This window comes from Spinacia oleracea, chromosome 3, assembly GCF_020520425.1.
Source record: "Spinacia oleracea cultivar Varoflay chromosome 3, BTI_SOV_V1, whole genome shotgun sequence".
NCBI lineage: Eukaryota > Viridiplantae > Streptophyta > Magnoliopsida > Caryophyllales > Amaranthaceae > Spinacia > Spinacia oleracea.
The window spans coordinates 67,371,219-67,386,541 of record NC_079489.1 but is presented as its reverse complement, the minus strand read 5'-3'; the positions used below and the strand labels follow the sequence as shown (position 1 = coordinate 67,386,541).

At 34.3% G+C, this 15,323-nt stretch overlaps 2 protein-coding genes across 2 annotated transcripts; one reads left to right on the top strand and one right to left on the bottom strand.

The window, feature by feature from the left end:
• Window positions 1-5,484: 5,484 nt before the first annotated feature.
• On the top strand, window positions 5,485-7,959 carry LOC110783498 (glutamate decarboxylase). Its single transcript, XM_021987838.2, has 6 exons — window positions 5,485-5,653; window positions 5,761-6,172; window positions 6,278-6,492; window positions 6,760-7,013; window positions 7,106-7,158; window positions 7,458-7,959. Exons 1-6 carry the CDS (start codon window positions 5,559-5,561, stop codon window positions 7,953-7,955), a joined length of 1,527 nt encoding a protein of 508 aa, XP_021843530.1. The 5' UTR covers window positions 5,485-5,558; the 3' UTR covers window positions 7,956-7,959.
• A 22-nt stretch (window positions 7,960-7,981) lies between these two features.
• LOC110783499 (uncharacterized) lies at window positions 7,982-12,400 on the bottom strand. The gene is made up of 2 exons (XM_021987839.2): window positions 11,576-12,400; window positions 7,982-8,617 (listed from the first exon to the last, which is right to left on the bottom strand). Exons 1-2 carry the CDS (start codon window positions 11,881-11,883, stop codon window positions 8,131-8,133), a joined length of 795 nt encoding a protein of 264 aa, XP_021843531.1. The 5' UTR covers window positions 11,884-12,400; the 3' UTR covers window positions 7,982-8,130.
• Between the last annotated feature and the right edge of the window lie 2,923 nt (window positions 12,401-15,323).

Sequence of the window (15,323 nt, the reverse complement as noted above, 5' to 3'; positions counted from 1 at the left end):
CATTTTCTTTTATTTTGTGGTCCCAAATGAGGGTAACATGAGAATTTTTTTTGTTCAAATAAGGAAATAGGACTATAATTATGGGACGCCCAGTTTGGAAAACAGGATTATAATTTTGGGACGGCGGGAGTACCACTTTATTAATTATTTTTTAATGTTTTACTAGTAGTGGGTTGCTTACCCAGTGGATAAATGTAGCTATGTTCACTTTTGAGTATTTTATAAATAGATTGTTTTTAGAAAAACGGCCAAAGATTGGCTTATTTTTTTTACAAATTTTTCAAAATAAATTGATTTTGATTTAAACCATTTCCAAGGAGATCGTTTCTCTAAATAAGTTAATTTGTAAAAGACTCGAAATTAACCTAATCATACTCTCAAAGCTCTGTTTTTGTAAACTTTGTTTCATTTATATTCAATTCGGTTAGGTATTGTTCAGTTCAGCTTAATTAGTGCAAATCAATTCAATTTAGTTCAATTTAGTTCAGCTTCATTCAGTTTAGTTCAAAATTACGAGTTATATTCATTTTTTTTGTATACCATTATCTTATTTTACTATAATGTTAAAAATGATTATATTATTGTTATTATTATTATTATTATTATTATTATTATTATTATTATTATTATAACAAAGTCAAACATTTTACAAATAATTAGTGGGAAGCCAAATACAATCTGGACCCCCACTCCTCTAGCTATAACAACCATATCCTGGTGAAAATATGAGCAACAACACGTGCTGCAATGTCCTGAGTCCTAGAGAACTTCTGAACACGCTTCAGCAACGCAACAACATTCTTATCCAACTCCCCCAAAGAAGAGAAAGAGAACCGAAGAAATCCATAACCAATTGTCCGACAACGTGCTTCGTACTTGACCCGTTTCCAAATAGCCGCATCAGCCACAACCCGGCCCGGGACAAAGCCAGATAACCCAGATTGTGTCAAAGGAGAAGATCCCGTCAAGTGAACACACACATCACAACCCCAATCCCAAGAGTAGAGAAACACGTTTGCAGGTCGGAGAGCTCCATCGTTCCCTCCAGATAGACCAATATCAACCTCTTTCCGCGCCGAAATCCCATACCGATAACAAACATCAACAAGAGCCGGTATCCCGAACCACATTATGTCTGAAGGAAATAATGTCATTGGTCCAAGTATGCATTTAATGCTAAATCTAATAAATGCAGTTCAGTATTAATTATACAAGTTAATAATTCAATGAGATCAAGTGAACTGTATGCCTAGCTAGAGGCCGCTTCAGTTCAAGTGGAATTAATAATATTAATCCACAGCTTACTCTTGACTGAACCCGTAGGGTCACACAAATAGTACGTGAATGGATCAATTATTTAAAGGATTTAAATACTCCATTTATGAATATTCAGAATCGACGGATCTCGGTTCCAGTGGGAGCTGAAATCGCCAAAAGCAAATTATGGATGCTCCGGAAATGATGATATTGCCGGAAACGGGAATATGGATCGTATCGGAAATATAAATATTATCCAAGTCGTAGATGTTGCTTAGACCATGTCTAGATCACATTTATATCTTATGCATGTTTTAAGTTATTTATTGCTTTAAATATGTCTTAATTATGCATGAGATTATGGCTTGATTATGTTGCATGATTACGGATTTTAGTTCACTTAAAATCTAACCAACATAGTAAGAGTCTTAAGTTCCAAACTTTAAAAATTGAGTTAAAAGGTGTCATGCCAAAATAACACTTACTTAGATAAACCTTTACATCAATCTTAGTAATAGTTTTCCTCCATAGCGAGGTGTTACATATTGATCCTAAAGGAGTAAGGTACACAAATAATTGTGAGTACATGTTAGTTTTGGTGAAACTCAACGATATAAGTAAGGAGTCCTTTTATGTCGTGACAAATGAGATAGGTTTACCTAATAAGTTCTTAGACGTGCCTATCAACCAAGAGTAGTTTCTAGACTATTAGCAAAAGGTTTTTGCTTACCTACGATGTTTTAGAATTAAATCTAAATACATAATGTGTTTAATTCTTCGATGATTTTAGGATCTTGGATTCATTTTATTCACACCTGCCGGAACAATAAATTCGAATAAAATGTCAATGACTTGTTTAAATTGCATGATTGCTTTAATTTTCAAGTTATTATTCATGATAAATGTTTAGACTTTGCATGCTTCAATGTATGTTTTAATTATTGTTTATAATTAAATGTCTTGCGCTGCAGTAAATCCTTTTAGAAAGGTAACAGTAAATTTCCTCGATTGGTAGTGAATCCAAGAACGATTCACGGAAATGAGAGAAAATGAGCAATTTAAATGTACGTTTCTTATAGCGACTTTTATGGTTATTTTCGAGTATCAAAGTCGAATGGCAAACCAATTGGTGCTTGTGAATTCAAAATACAATGTAGTTTTGAGATCATAAAGCATTGAGTTTAAACGCTCAGTTTTACCAATGGTTAACAACCTAATATCTTTGTCCATTTAATTCTCGAATGAGTCTAGTCCCTAGACATTCGAATAGATCGATGCTTAGAGAACTTTAGAAGTTTCTGGTAAGATCATCTAGTTGAAACAAAACATTCAACATAAATTAAATGGTAAGAACTTTGTTGGAGTGACATTGGATATGTCTAAACAAAGTATAAAAGTCAACACTAAAGAATTTAATTCTTAAGACTATAAGAAAGGGTACAAGAAATAGGAAAACAAGGAACAAATGAAAGGAATTTACGATTCCGTTTCTACCTATAAGTTTATGTTTAAAGAGAAGTGACCTAGCAATCAAACTTCCTTGGTATCATATACCGCTTGAAGTTCTTACTTCGATAATAACTCAAACAATGGAAGCTAGGATACACTAATGACCTACAAGTGGGAAATGAAGCATGGCAATGTTACATTAGTTGTAGGGTCATCTAGTTTGTTTTAAGTCCTTTCAAAGGCTAGAACTTAATGGCTATTTTGTTCCATAATCAGCACACCTAAATTTCTGTTTCAAACACAGAAAGACTCACATTAAAGAAAAACAAAAACAATGTTTGTTTGTTTATTTGGATGAAATGGTCATTTACGAGTTAAGTCAATATGCTTGATTAAAACAAACAAATCTTTAACAATAAGAACTTTACTAGGTTCAAATCAATCTCTTGATTTGAGTTCCACAAACCTTTAGCATTGTTGCTTAGACCATGTCAACAAGTTAACATTCAAAAGCTCTATTTTAGGGACTTTTGAAAGTTGGTTGATTTCTAGATCAATTCAAGACAAGAAAGTCTTACTTGTTGAAAGTAACAAAGGATATGAACTATTGTTAGAACGCCTAGACAATAGAATTCAAAGCTAAAGAAAGATTTTATGACTTTATTATTTCACATAGAATTGAGTGAATATAGTTTTATTTACTCAAAGTGATATAAGTTTGAATCTGTTTAGCTAGTTCAAAGATTCAAATAAAAGTATAAAAACGTCCACTTGGTAAGAAATCATAAAGATCTATGTTAGATCAGATCATGTTAATGATTACTTGAGACCAAAAATGATCATCAATGATTGTGTGTTGTAATTTCACGATCTAGCCCCATAAGATATGACATATCTACGTTGGAATGATCGAAGTCAATTAGTACTTGATTCGGTCAATGATGAATCATAAAGATTTTTCCTATAATTTCTAAACAAAATGCTCAACTACCACTAAAATAAACCAAATTCGTCAAAGCTATTGAAAAGTAATTTCAGAATATCTTTTCAAATATATATATATATCTAAAGAGTTGCAAAACTCAGTGGGAGCTTAGTGTTTGTTATTCAACAAACTAAGGCCCAAGTATAGATATATGTTTCATTGTGATTTATTCAAATGAGACACAATGGTATTGTTTCTACCACGGATTTTTGAGAACGTAATGTTTGTTTGCTCGGAATAATGTCCTTTTGGAGATTCGTTTCCAAAAGGACAAGTGGGAGAAAATAGACCTTGAAAGTCTTCGAGGCGAACGACAAACCTAAACGGACGTTCCGGAGGCTTTTAGAAGTTCTTCAGAAAATTCGAACACTTATTCTTTAAGGACTTTAGAAGTGGCTTTACGGGTCGTTTGGTACGAGGGATAAGAAGTGGGGATAAGGATATTTTATCCCTTTACCCTCCTATCCCTTGTTTGTTTACAAGGAATTCTAATTTTTAGGGGGATAGGGATAGGGACTAATTGAGGCTTTATCCCCATTATTTTGTACCAAGGGGGAGCAGGTATTGATTTGAGGATTTCTCCTTTCAATGTTAAAAGACAATTTTGTCCTTCATTAATTAAAAGTAGGGAAAGAAAGTTGACATTATTTTAGCATACCATTTTAAAAGGGGGGTAATATAGTAATTTTGTTATTTAATCTCTATCCTTATCCTTTACCATGCCAAACAAGGGATAGGGATAAATTTAATGAATTCCCTATGATAAATTCTCTATCCCTATACCAATTTATATCCTTATCCCTATCCCCCTCTCCTACCATTAAAGAATAGACATCTCTTAGAAGACTTTACAAGTGCTTCGAAGAGAGCGGAATATTCAAAGGACTTTCAAGTGGCTATTGATATTCTATTGTTTGCTTTAAATATGTCTTAATATTTTGATATTTTAGCTTCTTCCATGATTCCATGTATTTAACTCTCTTTTCTTCCCCCGCTTTCTTATCTTCCATGAATTAACATGATTTTTTACCACCATTAATTCATAAAATTAACACAATTTAATGGAAATAAAGAGTGAAGAGTAAAAGAGTGAAAGAAAATCGCAAAAGGATGGTAAAAAGTTAGAGGGAAATTGAATTAGGTAGCTACACATAAAAGTTTAATCTATTTTTTCGTTTTTAGATGGTAAAAATCAAGTTTTAAATTATTATTTTTAGGTGGTAAAATACAAGTTTTAATTTTTTAGGTTGTAAAAAATATTTTTCGATTTTTATAGGTGGTAAAAAATAATTTGTCTTTAAATTTTGATCAATTTACAAAACAAAACAAAAAAAAAAACTAAAACAGAGAAACTAATCCGGTTCTGGGGGAAACTTTTGGAAACGGCTTCCACAATCGTTAGAATGCCCAAATATATTTATCATGTTTAATTAATTGATTAAGAGTAGATCAAGATACTAACCTTTACAACAATAAACTCTCTTTTCAATCAAAATTAATCATGACACTCCAACGTAACATGACATATTCCTTACTTCGTAACTCTAACACCCATGTAAACTTGTTAATTGCACTTCTAAGAAATATCCAAATAATTAGAGAAAAAAATTAAGAAAAAGTTAAGAAAAAATTAAGAAATAATTAGAGTAAGTAAGGCGTTAATTGCAAGGAAGAATCAAGTAAAAGAAATGCATCTAGGAAAAACAACGAATTTAATTCCCAAAGTTATCTATGCTAATTTACCTATAAATATAAATTCATTCCATAACAACTGTTGAACAATTAGCCATATCTAATCATTGTTGATTTTGTGAAATAAAATATTTAAAAAGGTATTTTTATTTTTTATTGTTAAACAAATCCCATTATGGTTTTGTCAACAATCCAAACCCCAGAGGAGACAGAAGAACATGTAATTAGCTCCGTGTTTGCTTCAAGATATGCCCACGAACCTCTACCAAGGTGAGTTTTTATTTTCCGAATGAGTCAGAAGGGCAATACTATATTTGTAACTTTTGACTAATTAAGATTGTAAAGTAATTTTAAGTGTTGTAATTGGTTGATTGAAGGTATAAGATGCCAAGGAAGACGATACCAAAAGACGTGGCCTACCAAATAATACATGATGAGCTAATGTTAGACGGGAATCCAAGGCTGAATTTGGCATCCTTTGTGACGACTTGGATGGAACCTGAATGTGATAAGCTGATGCATGAATCCATGAGCAAGAACTACGTTGACATGGACGAGTACCCTGTCTCTACTGAGCTTCAGAATAGGTGTGTTAATATGATAGGGCGATTGTTTCATGCACCATCAGTAAAAGGCGATCATGGAGTAGCAGTAGGAGTGGCAACAGTTGGATCATCAGAAGCAATAATGTTGGCTGGATTAGCTTTCAAGAAGAAATGGCAGAACAAGAGAAAGGGTCAAGGGAAGCCCTTTGACAGACCCAACATTGTAACTGGTGCCAATGTTCAGGTACAATATATATAATTACATGTCTCCTGTTTTTGTACCATAGTCCTCTGACAGGAAGAAGCGCGATCAACTTCCTGAATAAATCCCTCCCTTGCTATCCTGCAGGTGTGCTGGGAAAAGTTTGCAAGGTACTTTGATGTTGAGCTGAAAGAGGTGAAGCTAACAGAAGGGTGTTACGTGATGGACCCGGTGAAGGCTGTAGAATTGGTGGATGAAAACACGATTTGTGTAGCTGCCATTCTAGGATCCACCCTTAATGGCGAGTTTGAAGACGTCAAGCTCTTGAACGACCTTCTTGCTAGAAAAAACAAGAAAACTGGGTAATTTTCTACTCAAGTCTAAGAATAAGGGTACAAAGTCCTAGGCTCGAATAGTCGAATATCCAACCCCTACTGTATTTATGTAATCAGAGCTGGTCAAGTATTCAGGCAGCACATTTTCAACCAAACTATGGTCAATCAGGGGTCGGGCCTGTTTAGGCCATGATCCACGGGCTCGGCCGGAAGCCCGACCCACAGCCATCTTTAAATGTACTGCCTGCCTGACTGACTGAGTGTGCCTTCTATGAACCGGAAATATTATTGCAGGTGGAACACCCCAATACATGTAGATGCAGCAAGTGGAGGATTTGTGGCTCCATTCGTATACCCAGATCTGAAATGGGATTTTAGGCTACCATTGGTGAAGAGTATAAATGTGAGCGGTCATAAGTATGGCCTGGTTTATGCCGGAGTTGGGTGGATCATCTGGAGGAGCAAAGCGGATCTACCAGATGAGCTTGTCTTCCACATTAATTACCTCGGCACTGATCAGCCTACCTTCACCCTTAACTTCTCCAAAGGTAAATGCACATAAGACAAGTCCATTTGCTTTCGGGTGGAGGGGGATGTAATTATGTAAAGCTCTGCACTAATCTCTTTACATGACATGCAGGAGCAAGTCAAATAGTTGCACAATATTATCAATTCCTAAGGCTGGGATTTGAGGTATGTTTCTTCTACTCTTCTTTCCTCTTTTAAGCACAAAAAGTATCAACGGAAGCAAGAAAGTTAATTAAGAACGTAAGTAAAATAACACAGAGATTGAATGTGATTCATTAACAATGTGTTAGCTACGTCTACAGCCCCACAGAAAAATTTCATTGATCTTGAGGAATATAGATTACATAATACAACTAGGTTATGACCTAAAGAGTTTATATAATTCTCCATACTTGTACTGCACAAACATGAAGATGTTCGCTAATCGCTACCATAAAAAACTTGCTGACTCTTCTCCTTAATAGGGGTACAAGCATGTAATTGAGAATTGCATAGAGAATGCAAGAACACTTCGAAAAGGATTAGAGAAAATGGGGAGATTTGACATTGTCTCAAAAGAGCAAGGGATACCACTAGTAGCCTTTGCTTTTAAAGATGAGAACAAAAGCCTGGCATTTGACCTATCAAAAGCTCTGAGACACCATGGATGGATTGTACCAGCATACACAATGCCTGCTGATATTGAGTATATAACAATCCTCCGAGTTGTGGTCAGAGAGGATTTCGGGAGGCAAATGGTGGACAAGTTGCTTTCACACATAAAGCAGGCACTAGCAGAACTCACAGACACTGTTTCAAAGTTAACTTTTACAGTAGAAGTCAAACAAAGTGAAGATGACCAAGATGCCGAATCGGGCTCAATGCACATACCAGAAACTTCACTCCATTGGAAGAAAGACAAGCATAAGGTAGTTCATAAGGAAGTCAAAGTGACGGGCGGGAAGACCAAGGGTGTCTGTTAAACTTACTGAGCAATAAATCTAGACTGTGACATCAAAATGTAATGTAATTAAAAGAATATTCATTGTATTTCCTATAAAAAGGCATTTCCATTAACAGAGAAAGTTGCCTGAAAGAGCAAATATGTAATCTGTCTAAAGTACAACATCACGGAACAAAAGGACATAAATAAAGACATCATTGCCTTTTCTTCACATTCTTGTCTTTGAGATTGGTTAATGGTTGAGATGAGTCAGTAGTATTTTCAGAATTGCTATTATTTTCTATAGTAGAAGATTCAACTGAAATATTTTTACAGTATGTTCTGATTCTGAGAGAGATAAGAACGCTGGACATTATCCCAATAAGTGGGAAAATGTAAGACCAGATCTGTGATTTCTGAGAACCAGATGCGGAAGCGACAGCAGCACCAGCAAGACTCCCAATAGAAGTATTTTGTAAAATCATCGGCAAACAGCCAATAATAGTAGGAAGCAGAAAATCCACAAAAAATCTGACCTTAGTAGCAGCAAGAGCATAGTTGATGACATAAGAGGGGACAGGAGAAAACCGGGCTAGAAGAACAAACTTCCAACCATCTTGTTCCACACCTTTGGAGAGCACATGAAAATGCTTGTTACTCTGAACCCAGTGCATCGCCGAACTCGAACTCTTGAAGATGACCCTATAAAATCAACAGATAAAAAAACAATGTTATAAAGTTATTAGCATCATTAGTAATGCATGAAGTTATAAACTTATCAGCATCAATAAAAATGCAAGAATTCAAATAGTTGTGGAGACATATGAACACAGATCAATTAAATGTTGAAAAAAAGCAGAAAAAATAAAAGGAAAATTTGTCAAAAACTACCTTATACAATCGGATTTTTGAAAAAACTAAATTAAAAAAAAAATTGTAATTAACTACCTTATAAAAAAATTTATGTGATAAGATGTTACATCTGGAGTGATTATGAATGTTAAATTCAAATTCCGGCGTTGAGTTTACCGTGTGCATCTTACTGCCAATTAATTATCCCAGTTAACTCCAGAGTTTGGATTTAACATTCATAATCCGGCCAAAGGTAGTATCTTACAACATTAACTTTTTACAACATTCTTTTTATAAAGTAGTTTCTCACAAAAACCGGGTTTTATAAGGTAGTTTTTGAAGAATTTCCCAAAATAATAAGCTCATCAAATTATTAGAAGAGCAACTTCCTTCATCTACATGGCCATGGAACAGCTCCAACAGTAGTCAACGATTAGACGACAACAAAAGATGGTTTTCTTTAGCTTTTTCTTTAGTAAAAGCTAATCAATGACACAGTTCTGCTTTGGCTCCACAGCTGCAATAACTCATCATATGACTCCCATTATACGTCACCCATTAAACTTCTCATTTCTCACAAAATGCTTGTACCCCAATAAACTTCCCTTTCTCATAAAATGCTTGAGTCCACTTTGGATCTTTCCCCCTCTCATCCCTCCCCTAAAAATATTAAATTATACCCACTACCTATTTTTATTCACCTTTGATCAACCCAATACAAAAAATTTCTTGAATACTTGTGTCCTACCCAAATGAAAGTTTAACGGGGCCGGAGGGAATATTCACCTGGAAGGCTTCCCTTTATTGCAGCTGACAAGACAATGAGGCCTACTAAAGAGCAGAACCATGTCAGCTAGTTGATTAATGTGGATATATTGCTAAAGCATTGTGTACTCCGTTCAAGCAAACCCATATGCACATCCATGACACAGTAAAAAGAGGAGTCATCAATATCCCTCATACCATTAGCTATCTAGGTTGTCAGGGTACCGGAAATGTAAGCCTAAGGTTTGCATAATACACCTCTACAGTGACATTGTGAAGATCGAGTATCTAGTTCAAAGTATGATGCTATTTAACGTTGAGACACCAAAGGTACATAAAACAGAATGATTCTAAACAAGTGAACATTAAAAATCTTTCGCATCTCTTCCTTAGCAGTCCGCAACTCAAAGGGACAAGCACAGGAATCCTCTTACCCTATAAAGAATTTTTTTAGGATAGTATTCAAATCTTGCATATAAGTGGATTAAAGCTCTCCCACACACTTTACAACTTAAGATTACTCAAGTGAAACCAGAATAAAGCATCTAGCACCAAGAAAAAGGTGATGAACAACAGTCCAAGTTTCTACAAGAAAACAGCTCTATCTTCAACTAAAGCACCATTTCTTCAGCAACCAACCAAAATCCCCAGCTTTGATTTCCCACACATCCAGCAAAATACTGAATTATTGAAAGAAATGATAATCCCTCAGTCATTTGAATTAAAAAAAAGTATTCCACTATTTCCCATCACAGCTACTTTTCTACTTTCTCTATTTTTTTTAAATTGCACATTTAGTGTTTCACGCTTGCCAATGCAAAACTTCGGCCATTAATATCTTTAATTATCTTTTAGTAAAAGTTATAAGAATTGATATTTAGAAATTAAAAAACGAGATGAATCTAACATGATCTCACATGAGTACCATGACTATATTTTCCGTTACGTATCAAAGATGGTCAAATAAGAATGCGTGAATAATGAAAAAATTCAAATGGTGCAATGAAAAAAATGGTGGAAATTTTAAAATATAATAGATAAGCATACATAAACTTATCGCATAAACTCCATGAAAACCTAAGTGCGACGATTAAAATGGGACGGATGAAGTACTATAATAATCAGTTAATCACTAAAGGGGAAAGTTGGAAACTCAAGGGTAACAAAAATTTCACACTGAAACCTTAAACTTCCTAGAGGATCCTTTCTTCCATTGCCATTCATTTTCTTTTGGTAGAATCACCAAGGAATATCAGGGATCTCATCTACTTTCTCCCTTATGCCCATAATAAGCATCTATGGCCTATACGTCAAGTGAGGGACTTGTAATTTATAAACCTGAATAGCCAAGTACTAAAGTTCTCTGTAAATTTGTAATTGATCTCCTCGTCATACTCATCCAACAGTACTTTACTTTGATATTTACCACCTGCTAAACCAATGTATGGCTTTTAAAACAAACTAGCCCCTTCACTTAAAAAAATATGTCATGCAAAACTTCTAATAAAATTGGCATGAATTGTGCGGAAAAACTCATCGAACTACCAAACTACTGCTACAGAATCTGGACCATCAGACAACTAAGTGGTCATTTGATTGACATTAAAGAAAAGAGAAGTCCTAGACAAATTCCCTTCCTGGACTTAATCAATAATGCCAAACAGTCAACAATTCCTAATAACAACTCCTTGTGAATTAAAAGTTTATGTAATATCTTAAAATGCACCCAAACTAAAATGCCTAAATTTTTTCCGAAACTAAAATACCTCAATTTCTAGCACTTAACATAGATGGAATTGGATCACAAATCTTAGACACTCCTAGTTAACATCCGCACAAAACCCAATAGTAGAGATGACAAATTGACAACATATCCATAACACAACAAGATAAAACACCTCATCAACCAACAAAAAACCATTTCCAACAGTGATTGCACATTTTACCTTTGCCATCATAATCAACAACATTTCCAAAACTCAATCTTGATATTGAAATTAAAAAAAAAAACATAATATTGAGAAATAAAAATGAAAAGGGTACCTGCCAATCCAGAAGGAGAGAGAAGCAGCAAGAATCTTAGCAGAAAAAACACAAAGAACAGCAGGAAGAAAGCCAAAAAGGAGAGAAGCCCCAGCTTCAAAGAAAACAGCAGAAGGCAAACAAAGAGACAATGTGAGAGTATGAACACCCACATATGCTGGAATCGCCCATATCCCTAATTTCTCAGATAAACCCTTAAAAACCTCAATTAATGCATCTTTATCCCAACCATATTGCTTGCTTATTCCTCTTCCTCCTAATACTGATGCTACTGCTATAATTCCCACTCCCCACTTTTTGTAACCCATCTTTTTGCAAACTTCGATCAAATTAACTTCGACTCGACTGAAATTGAAAGATTTGATTAGCAGATTACTACTCCGTATTACTAGTTCATGATCAGATCAAAAGTTGGGGTTTTTTAGAGTTTCGAGAAACACGCATGCCAATAATGATGACTACTGATTGGAAATAGATTGTTCATGTGAATTGAGGAAGATGGACTTTGATGATGTTGGGCTTGCGGTTGGGCTACTTTTTATGCCCATTTTGTGAGAATTGAGAAATGATTCCAAGTGTGATCAGGATTCAGGGTGAACTGGTAAAGGTTGGTAGCATTGGGTAGGATGAGTATGACTATCAAATCGGGTGTATCAGTTGGATCACGTTGTGTCAAACCCGATTTGGGTCACACGGGTCGATTTCGATATAGATTTTCTTCAAATCTTACCGGGTTGTATACTTGTATTTCCGGCCATGTTTTTAACAGATTTCACGAGATCAAGGAATGGTGATTATGATTTACGTAGTACTACGAGTTAGTGGATTTCAGATGTGAATTGTACATTCGTACATAAACATTCCGTATGAGTAGTACTCTATTTGTCTCAAAAAGAAAATTGAAAATTGCCTAGTCGAAATTTTATCTGCACTAATCTCAAAGTAATGGGTCACATTAACTTCACAGCTCACAAGTAAACTTTTCAATTTTCTTACAATGTCGTAAGATTCTCTTTATTAACTTTTACAAAGAAAAATGGCAGGAGAGAAGTCTTCAAATGATCATAGTTGAACCTAAGGAGTTTTATACTACGTATATATTAAACAAACAAAATACTCATTCCGTCTCTTTTTGTTTTTTTACGTTTGGTATTTTGCACGCGTTTTAACGACTAATTAATGTGCATTGGTATTCTTCTATGTTTTTCATTTAAGCGAGAAAAATTACGTTTCTTTATAATATTTTCACTCTTATCAAAATTCTGATATTGAAAAAATGAGAAAAAGTTAATGTCCCTATGAAAAAGTGTGAGGGATTAAATAACCCAATGAATTTAATTGGTTAATATAATAATTGGACACAAATTTTGATAGAATATTAAATCATTTATGTGATAACATAAAAGGAAATGTAAAGAACATTTTGGGACACCCAAAAAGGAAAACGTAAAAAACAAAAAGAGACGGAGGGAGTAGTTCTCAAGTAAGGGCAATATTGACATTTAAACTATTTAAAATTACAAACAAAACAAAACAAAAAATAGTTTATAAAACAAGAACTATTTGCGTTTTCAAATAGTTACACCATTTTAACTTTTGTTACTTTGACCATAATTTTGTACTAAAAAATAAAAACAAATACTATTTGGTTTGTCACATTGTATATTTTAAGTATATACAAAAGATAGTATACATAATTATAAGTATTGATAGTCAAAGCTTATTTTGCAAACGTGAAAATCAAAATAGTGCAATTATTTGAAAATCGAAAAAATAATTGTTATCATCATGAGGAAAAAGATGGAACAATTAAAAGTGAAGAGGAAGTAATACAAGGTAATAACCAAGCCATACCTTACATGGTGAAGGTTTTTCCCGAATGTTCGCTAAAGCTTGTTGGAGATGGACTACTTTGTAATTTGTATTACGAAAGGGCGAAAGGCGGTTACCAATTCAAAGTAGTTTCTGCATAGTACTTTCTGCATAAGCAAATTCGTGCGAATTGCCTAAATTATGTATTTAGATTTTAGAAGCCACGATTAGCGTGTGAGAGGTCACCCTTTGATTATTTGATCACATTATAACTTCTATCGTACTCCATAATGCTATTTCTTGTTAGTTGTTACAAGTACAGGAGAAAAGGAAACTTCGTTGTGTATAGTGCGCGTCTTTATTACGCTTATGTCTTTGTTAAGACTATAAGCAAAGAATAACCGTGTTCGTTAAATCTACACATGTTCCCTTTCTTAAGCTAAGTTCTATTACATGCAAATGATACAGCAATAATACCACATCTTAGTGCACCACTTTCACATACTTCAAAATACAATGCGTTTAGACGAGACAACTTCGGTTATGAAAAAAGAAAACGGCATTTAAGCCATTTGAATTTGAATTTGAATTGCTTGAAAATAATTTGATTGTACCACGTTCATGGACGTAACTTTATTGAAAATAGCAAGAAAATTACAGGGAAGGGGTGGGCATGTAACCTTATTGAAAATAGGAAGAAAATTACAAGGGGTGGGTATGTAAGAAGCATTTTTTTTTTTGAAGGTAAGATAAACGATTCTACTATATTGGTATTTTCAGCCAGGTTAGCAGATCAAATTTATTGGAAGTGGCAGGGGGTTATAAGGGAAATCCTTAAGGCCAAACATTTACCACTATGTCAAGTCTTCAAAAGAAATCTACATTTTTCAGATTTGATTTATACGAAAGAATTAAAATTATTTCTTGAAGTTATCATTTGCCGGTAACCTTTCTTTAAAGCTAAACCACGTAATTAAACAAAGTGCTGCTTTTCTATTGGCTCCTTGCATGGCATAATTTGCAAAAACAGCCAGTAGAATTTGACAAATGCATTTCCTGACCAAAGAAAATGTCTAACTGTTTGTTTGTTACTTTCGCATGGTCAATAAAATACGTCTATCGACAAGTGCTTCATTCGTACAACGCAAGTCAATTTGCATTACTTGGTTCGTGTCCTCTTATTATGATTACGAACCTAAGTTTGATGTATCATTGTCCTTTTAAATTAGGGGTGATGTGATGTATCATTGTCCTTTTAATTAGGGGTGAGCGAAATATTATGGCTCCTTGAATCGGAATTGGAACATGTTAGGAATGTGGGGTTCCCCGAAACCTGATGTTTAGGTTTCAGTTTTGGGTAACTAAATTGAAATCTTGTTACAACTAGTTTCGGATCCGATTCTCAAAGGGACATGTAAGGACTAAGGGTACCCTGTAAACGCCGATTCTAATATTGTGTACCCGAAATCTAGAACAAAAACCAAATAAAAATGCTACATAAGTCCAAAAAATAAAACAATTCAAGCTCATTTTTGGAATATATAAATATAGAATTAGAATTTAAAGTCAAATTATAAATTGGATATTTTTTTATTAAATTGGCAACAATTTATTTATACTCATTATTATGTAAATGACATGGTTACACTGGATAAGAACTTGTTGCATCCGATTCTAATTCGGTTCTCATTTTTAGGAGTCTGTTGCAATATATTTCGATTCCGACTTTCAGGAACCTGTTACAACAAGTTTCGATTTTTAGGAACATATTGCTAAACTTACAACAAGTTCCGATTCAGATTCATGAATTTTTAACAGGGTACTTGTTAAGCTCACCCCTATTTTGAATTTCATTAGGCTCATCCCCCGTAGGCTTGCGCGGATTTTGATCCTGACTATCATCCATTCATCCTACAACTAGTATTTACGATTTCAC

Excerpts from the sequence above, each read along its gene's own strand:
- LOC110783498 (XM_021987838.2), top strand. The coding sequence starts at position 5,559 with ATGGTTTTGTCAACAATCCAAACCCCAGAGGAGACAGAAGAACATGTA. Across the intron at positions 6,493-6,759 it reads AGAAAAAACAAGAAAACTGG|GTGGAACACCCCAATACATG; the intron begins GTAATTTTCTAC and ends ATATTATTGCAG. Across the intron at positions 7,014-7,105 it reads CACCCTTAACTTCTCCAAAG|GAGCAAGTCAAATAGTTGCA; the intron begins GTAAATGCACAT and ends CATGACATGCAG.
- LOC110783499 (XM_021987839.2), bottom strand. The coding sequence starts at position 11,883 with ATGGGTTACAAAAAGTGGGGAGTGGGAATTATAGCAGTAGCATCAGTA. Across the intron at positions 8,618-11,575 it reads CTCTCCTTCTGGATTGGCAG|GGTCATCTTCAAGAGTTCGA; the intron begins GTACCCTTTTCA and ends TTGATTTTATAG.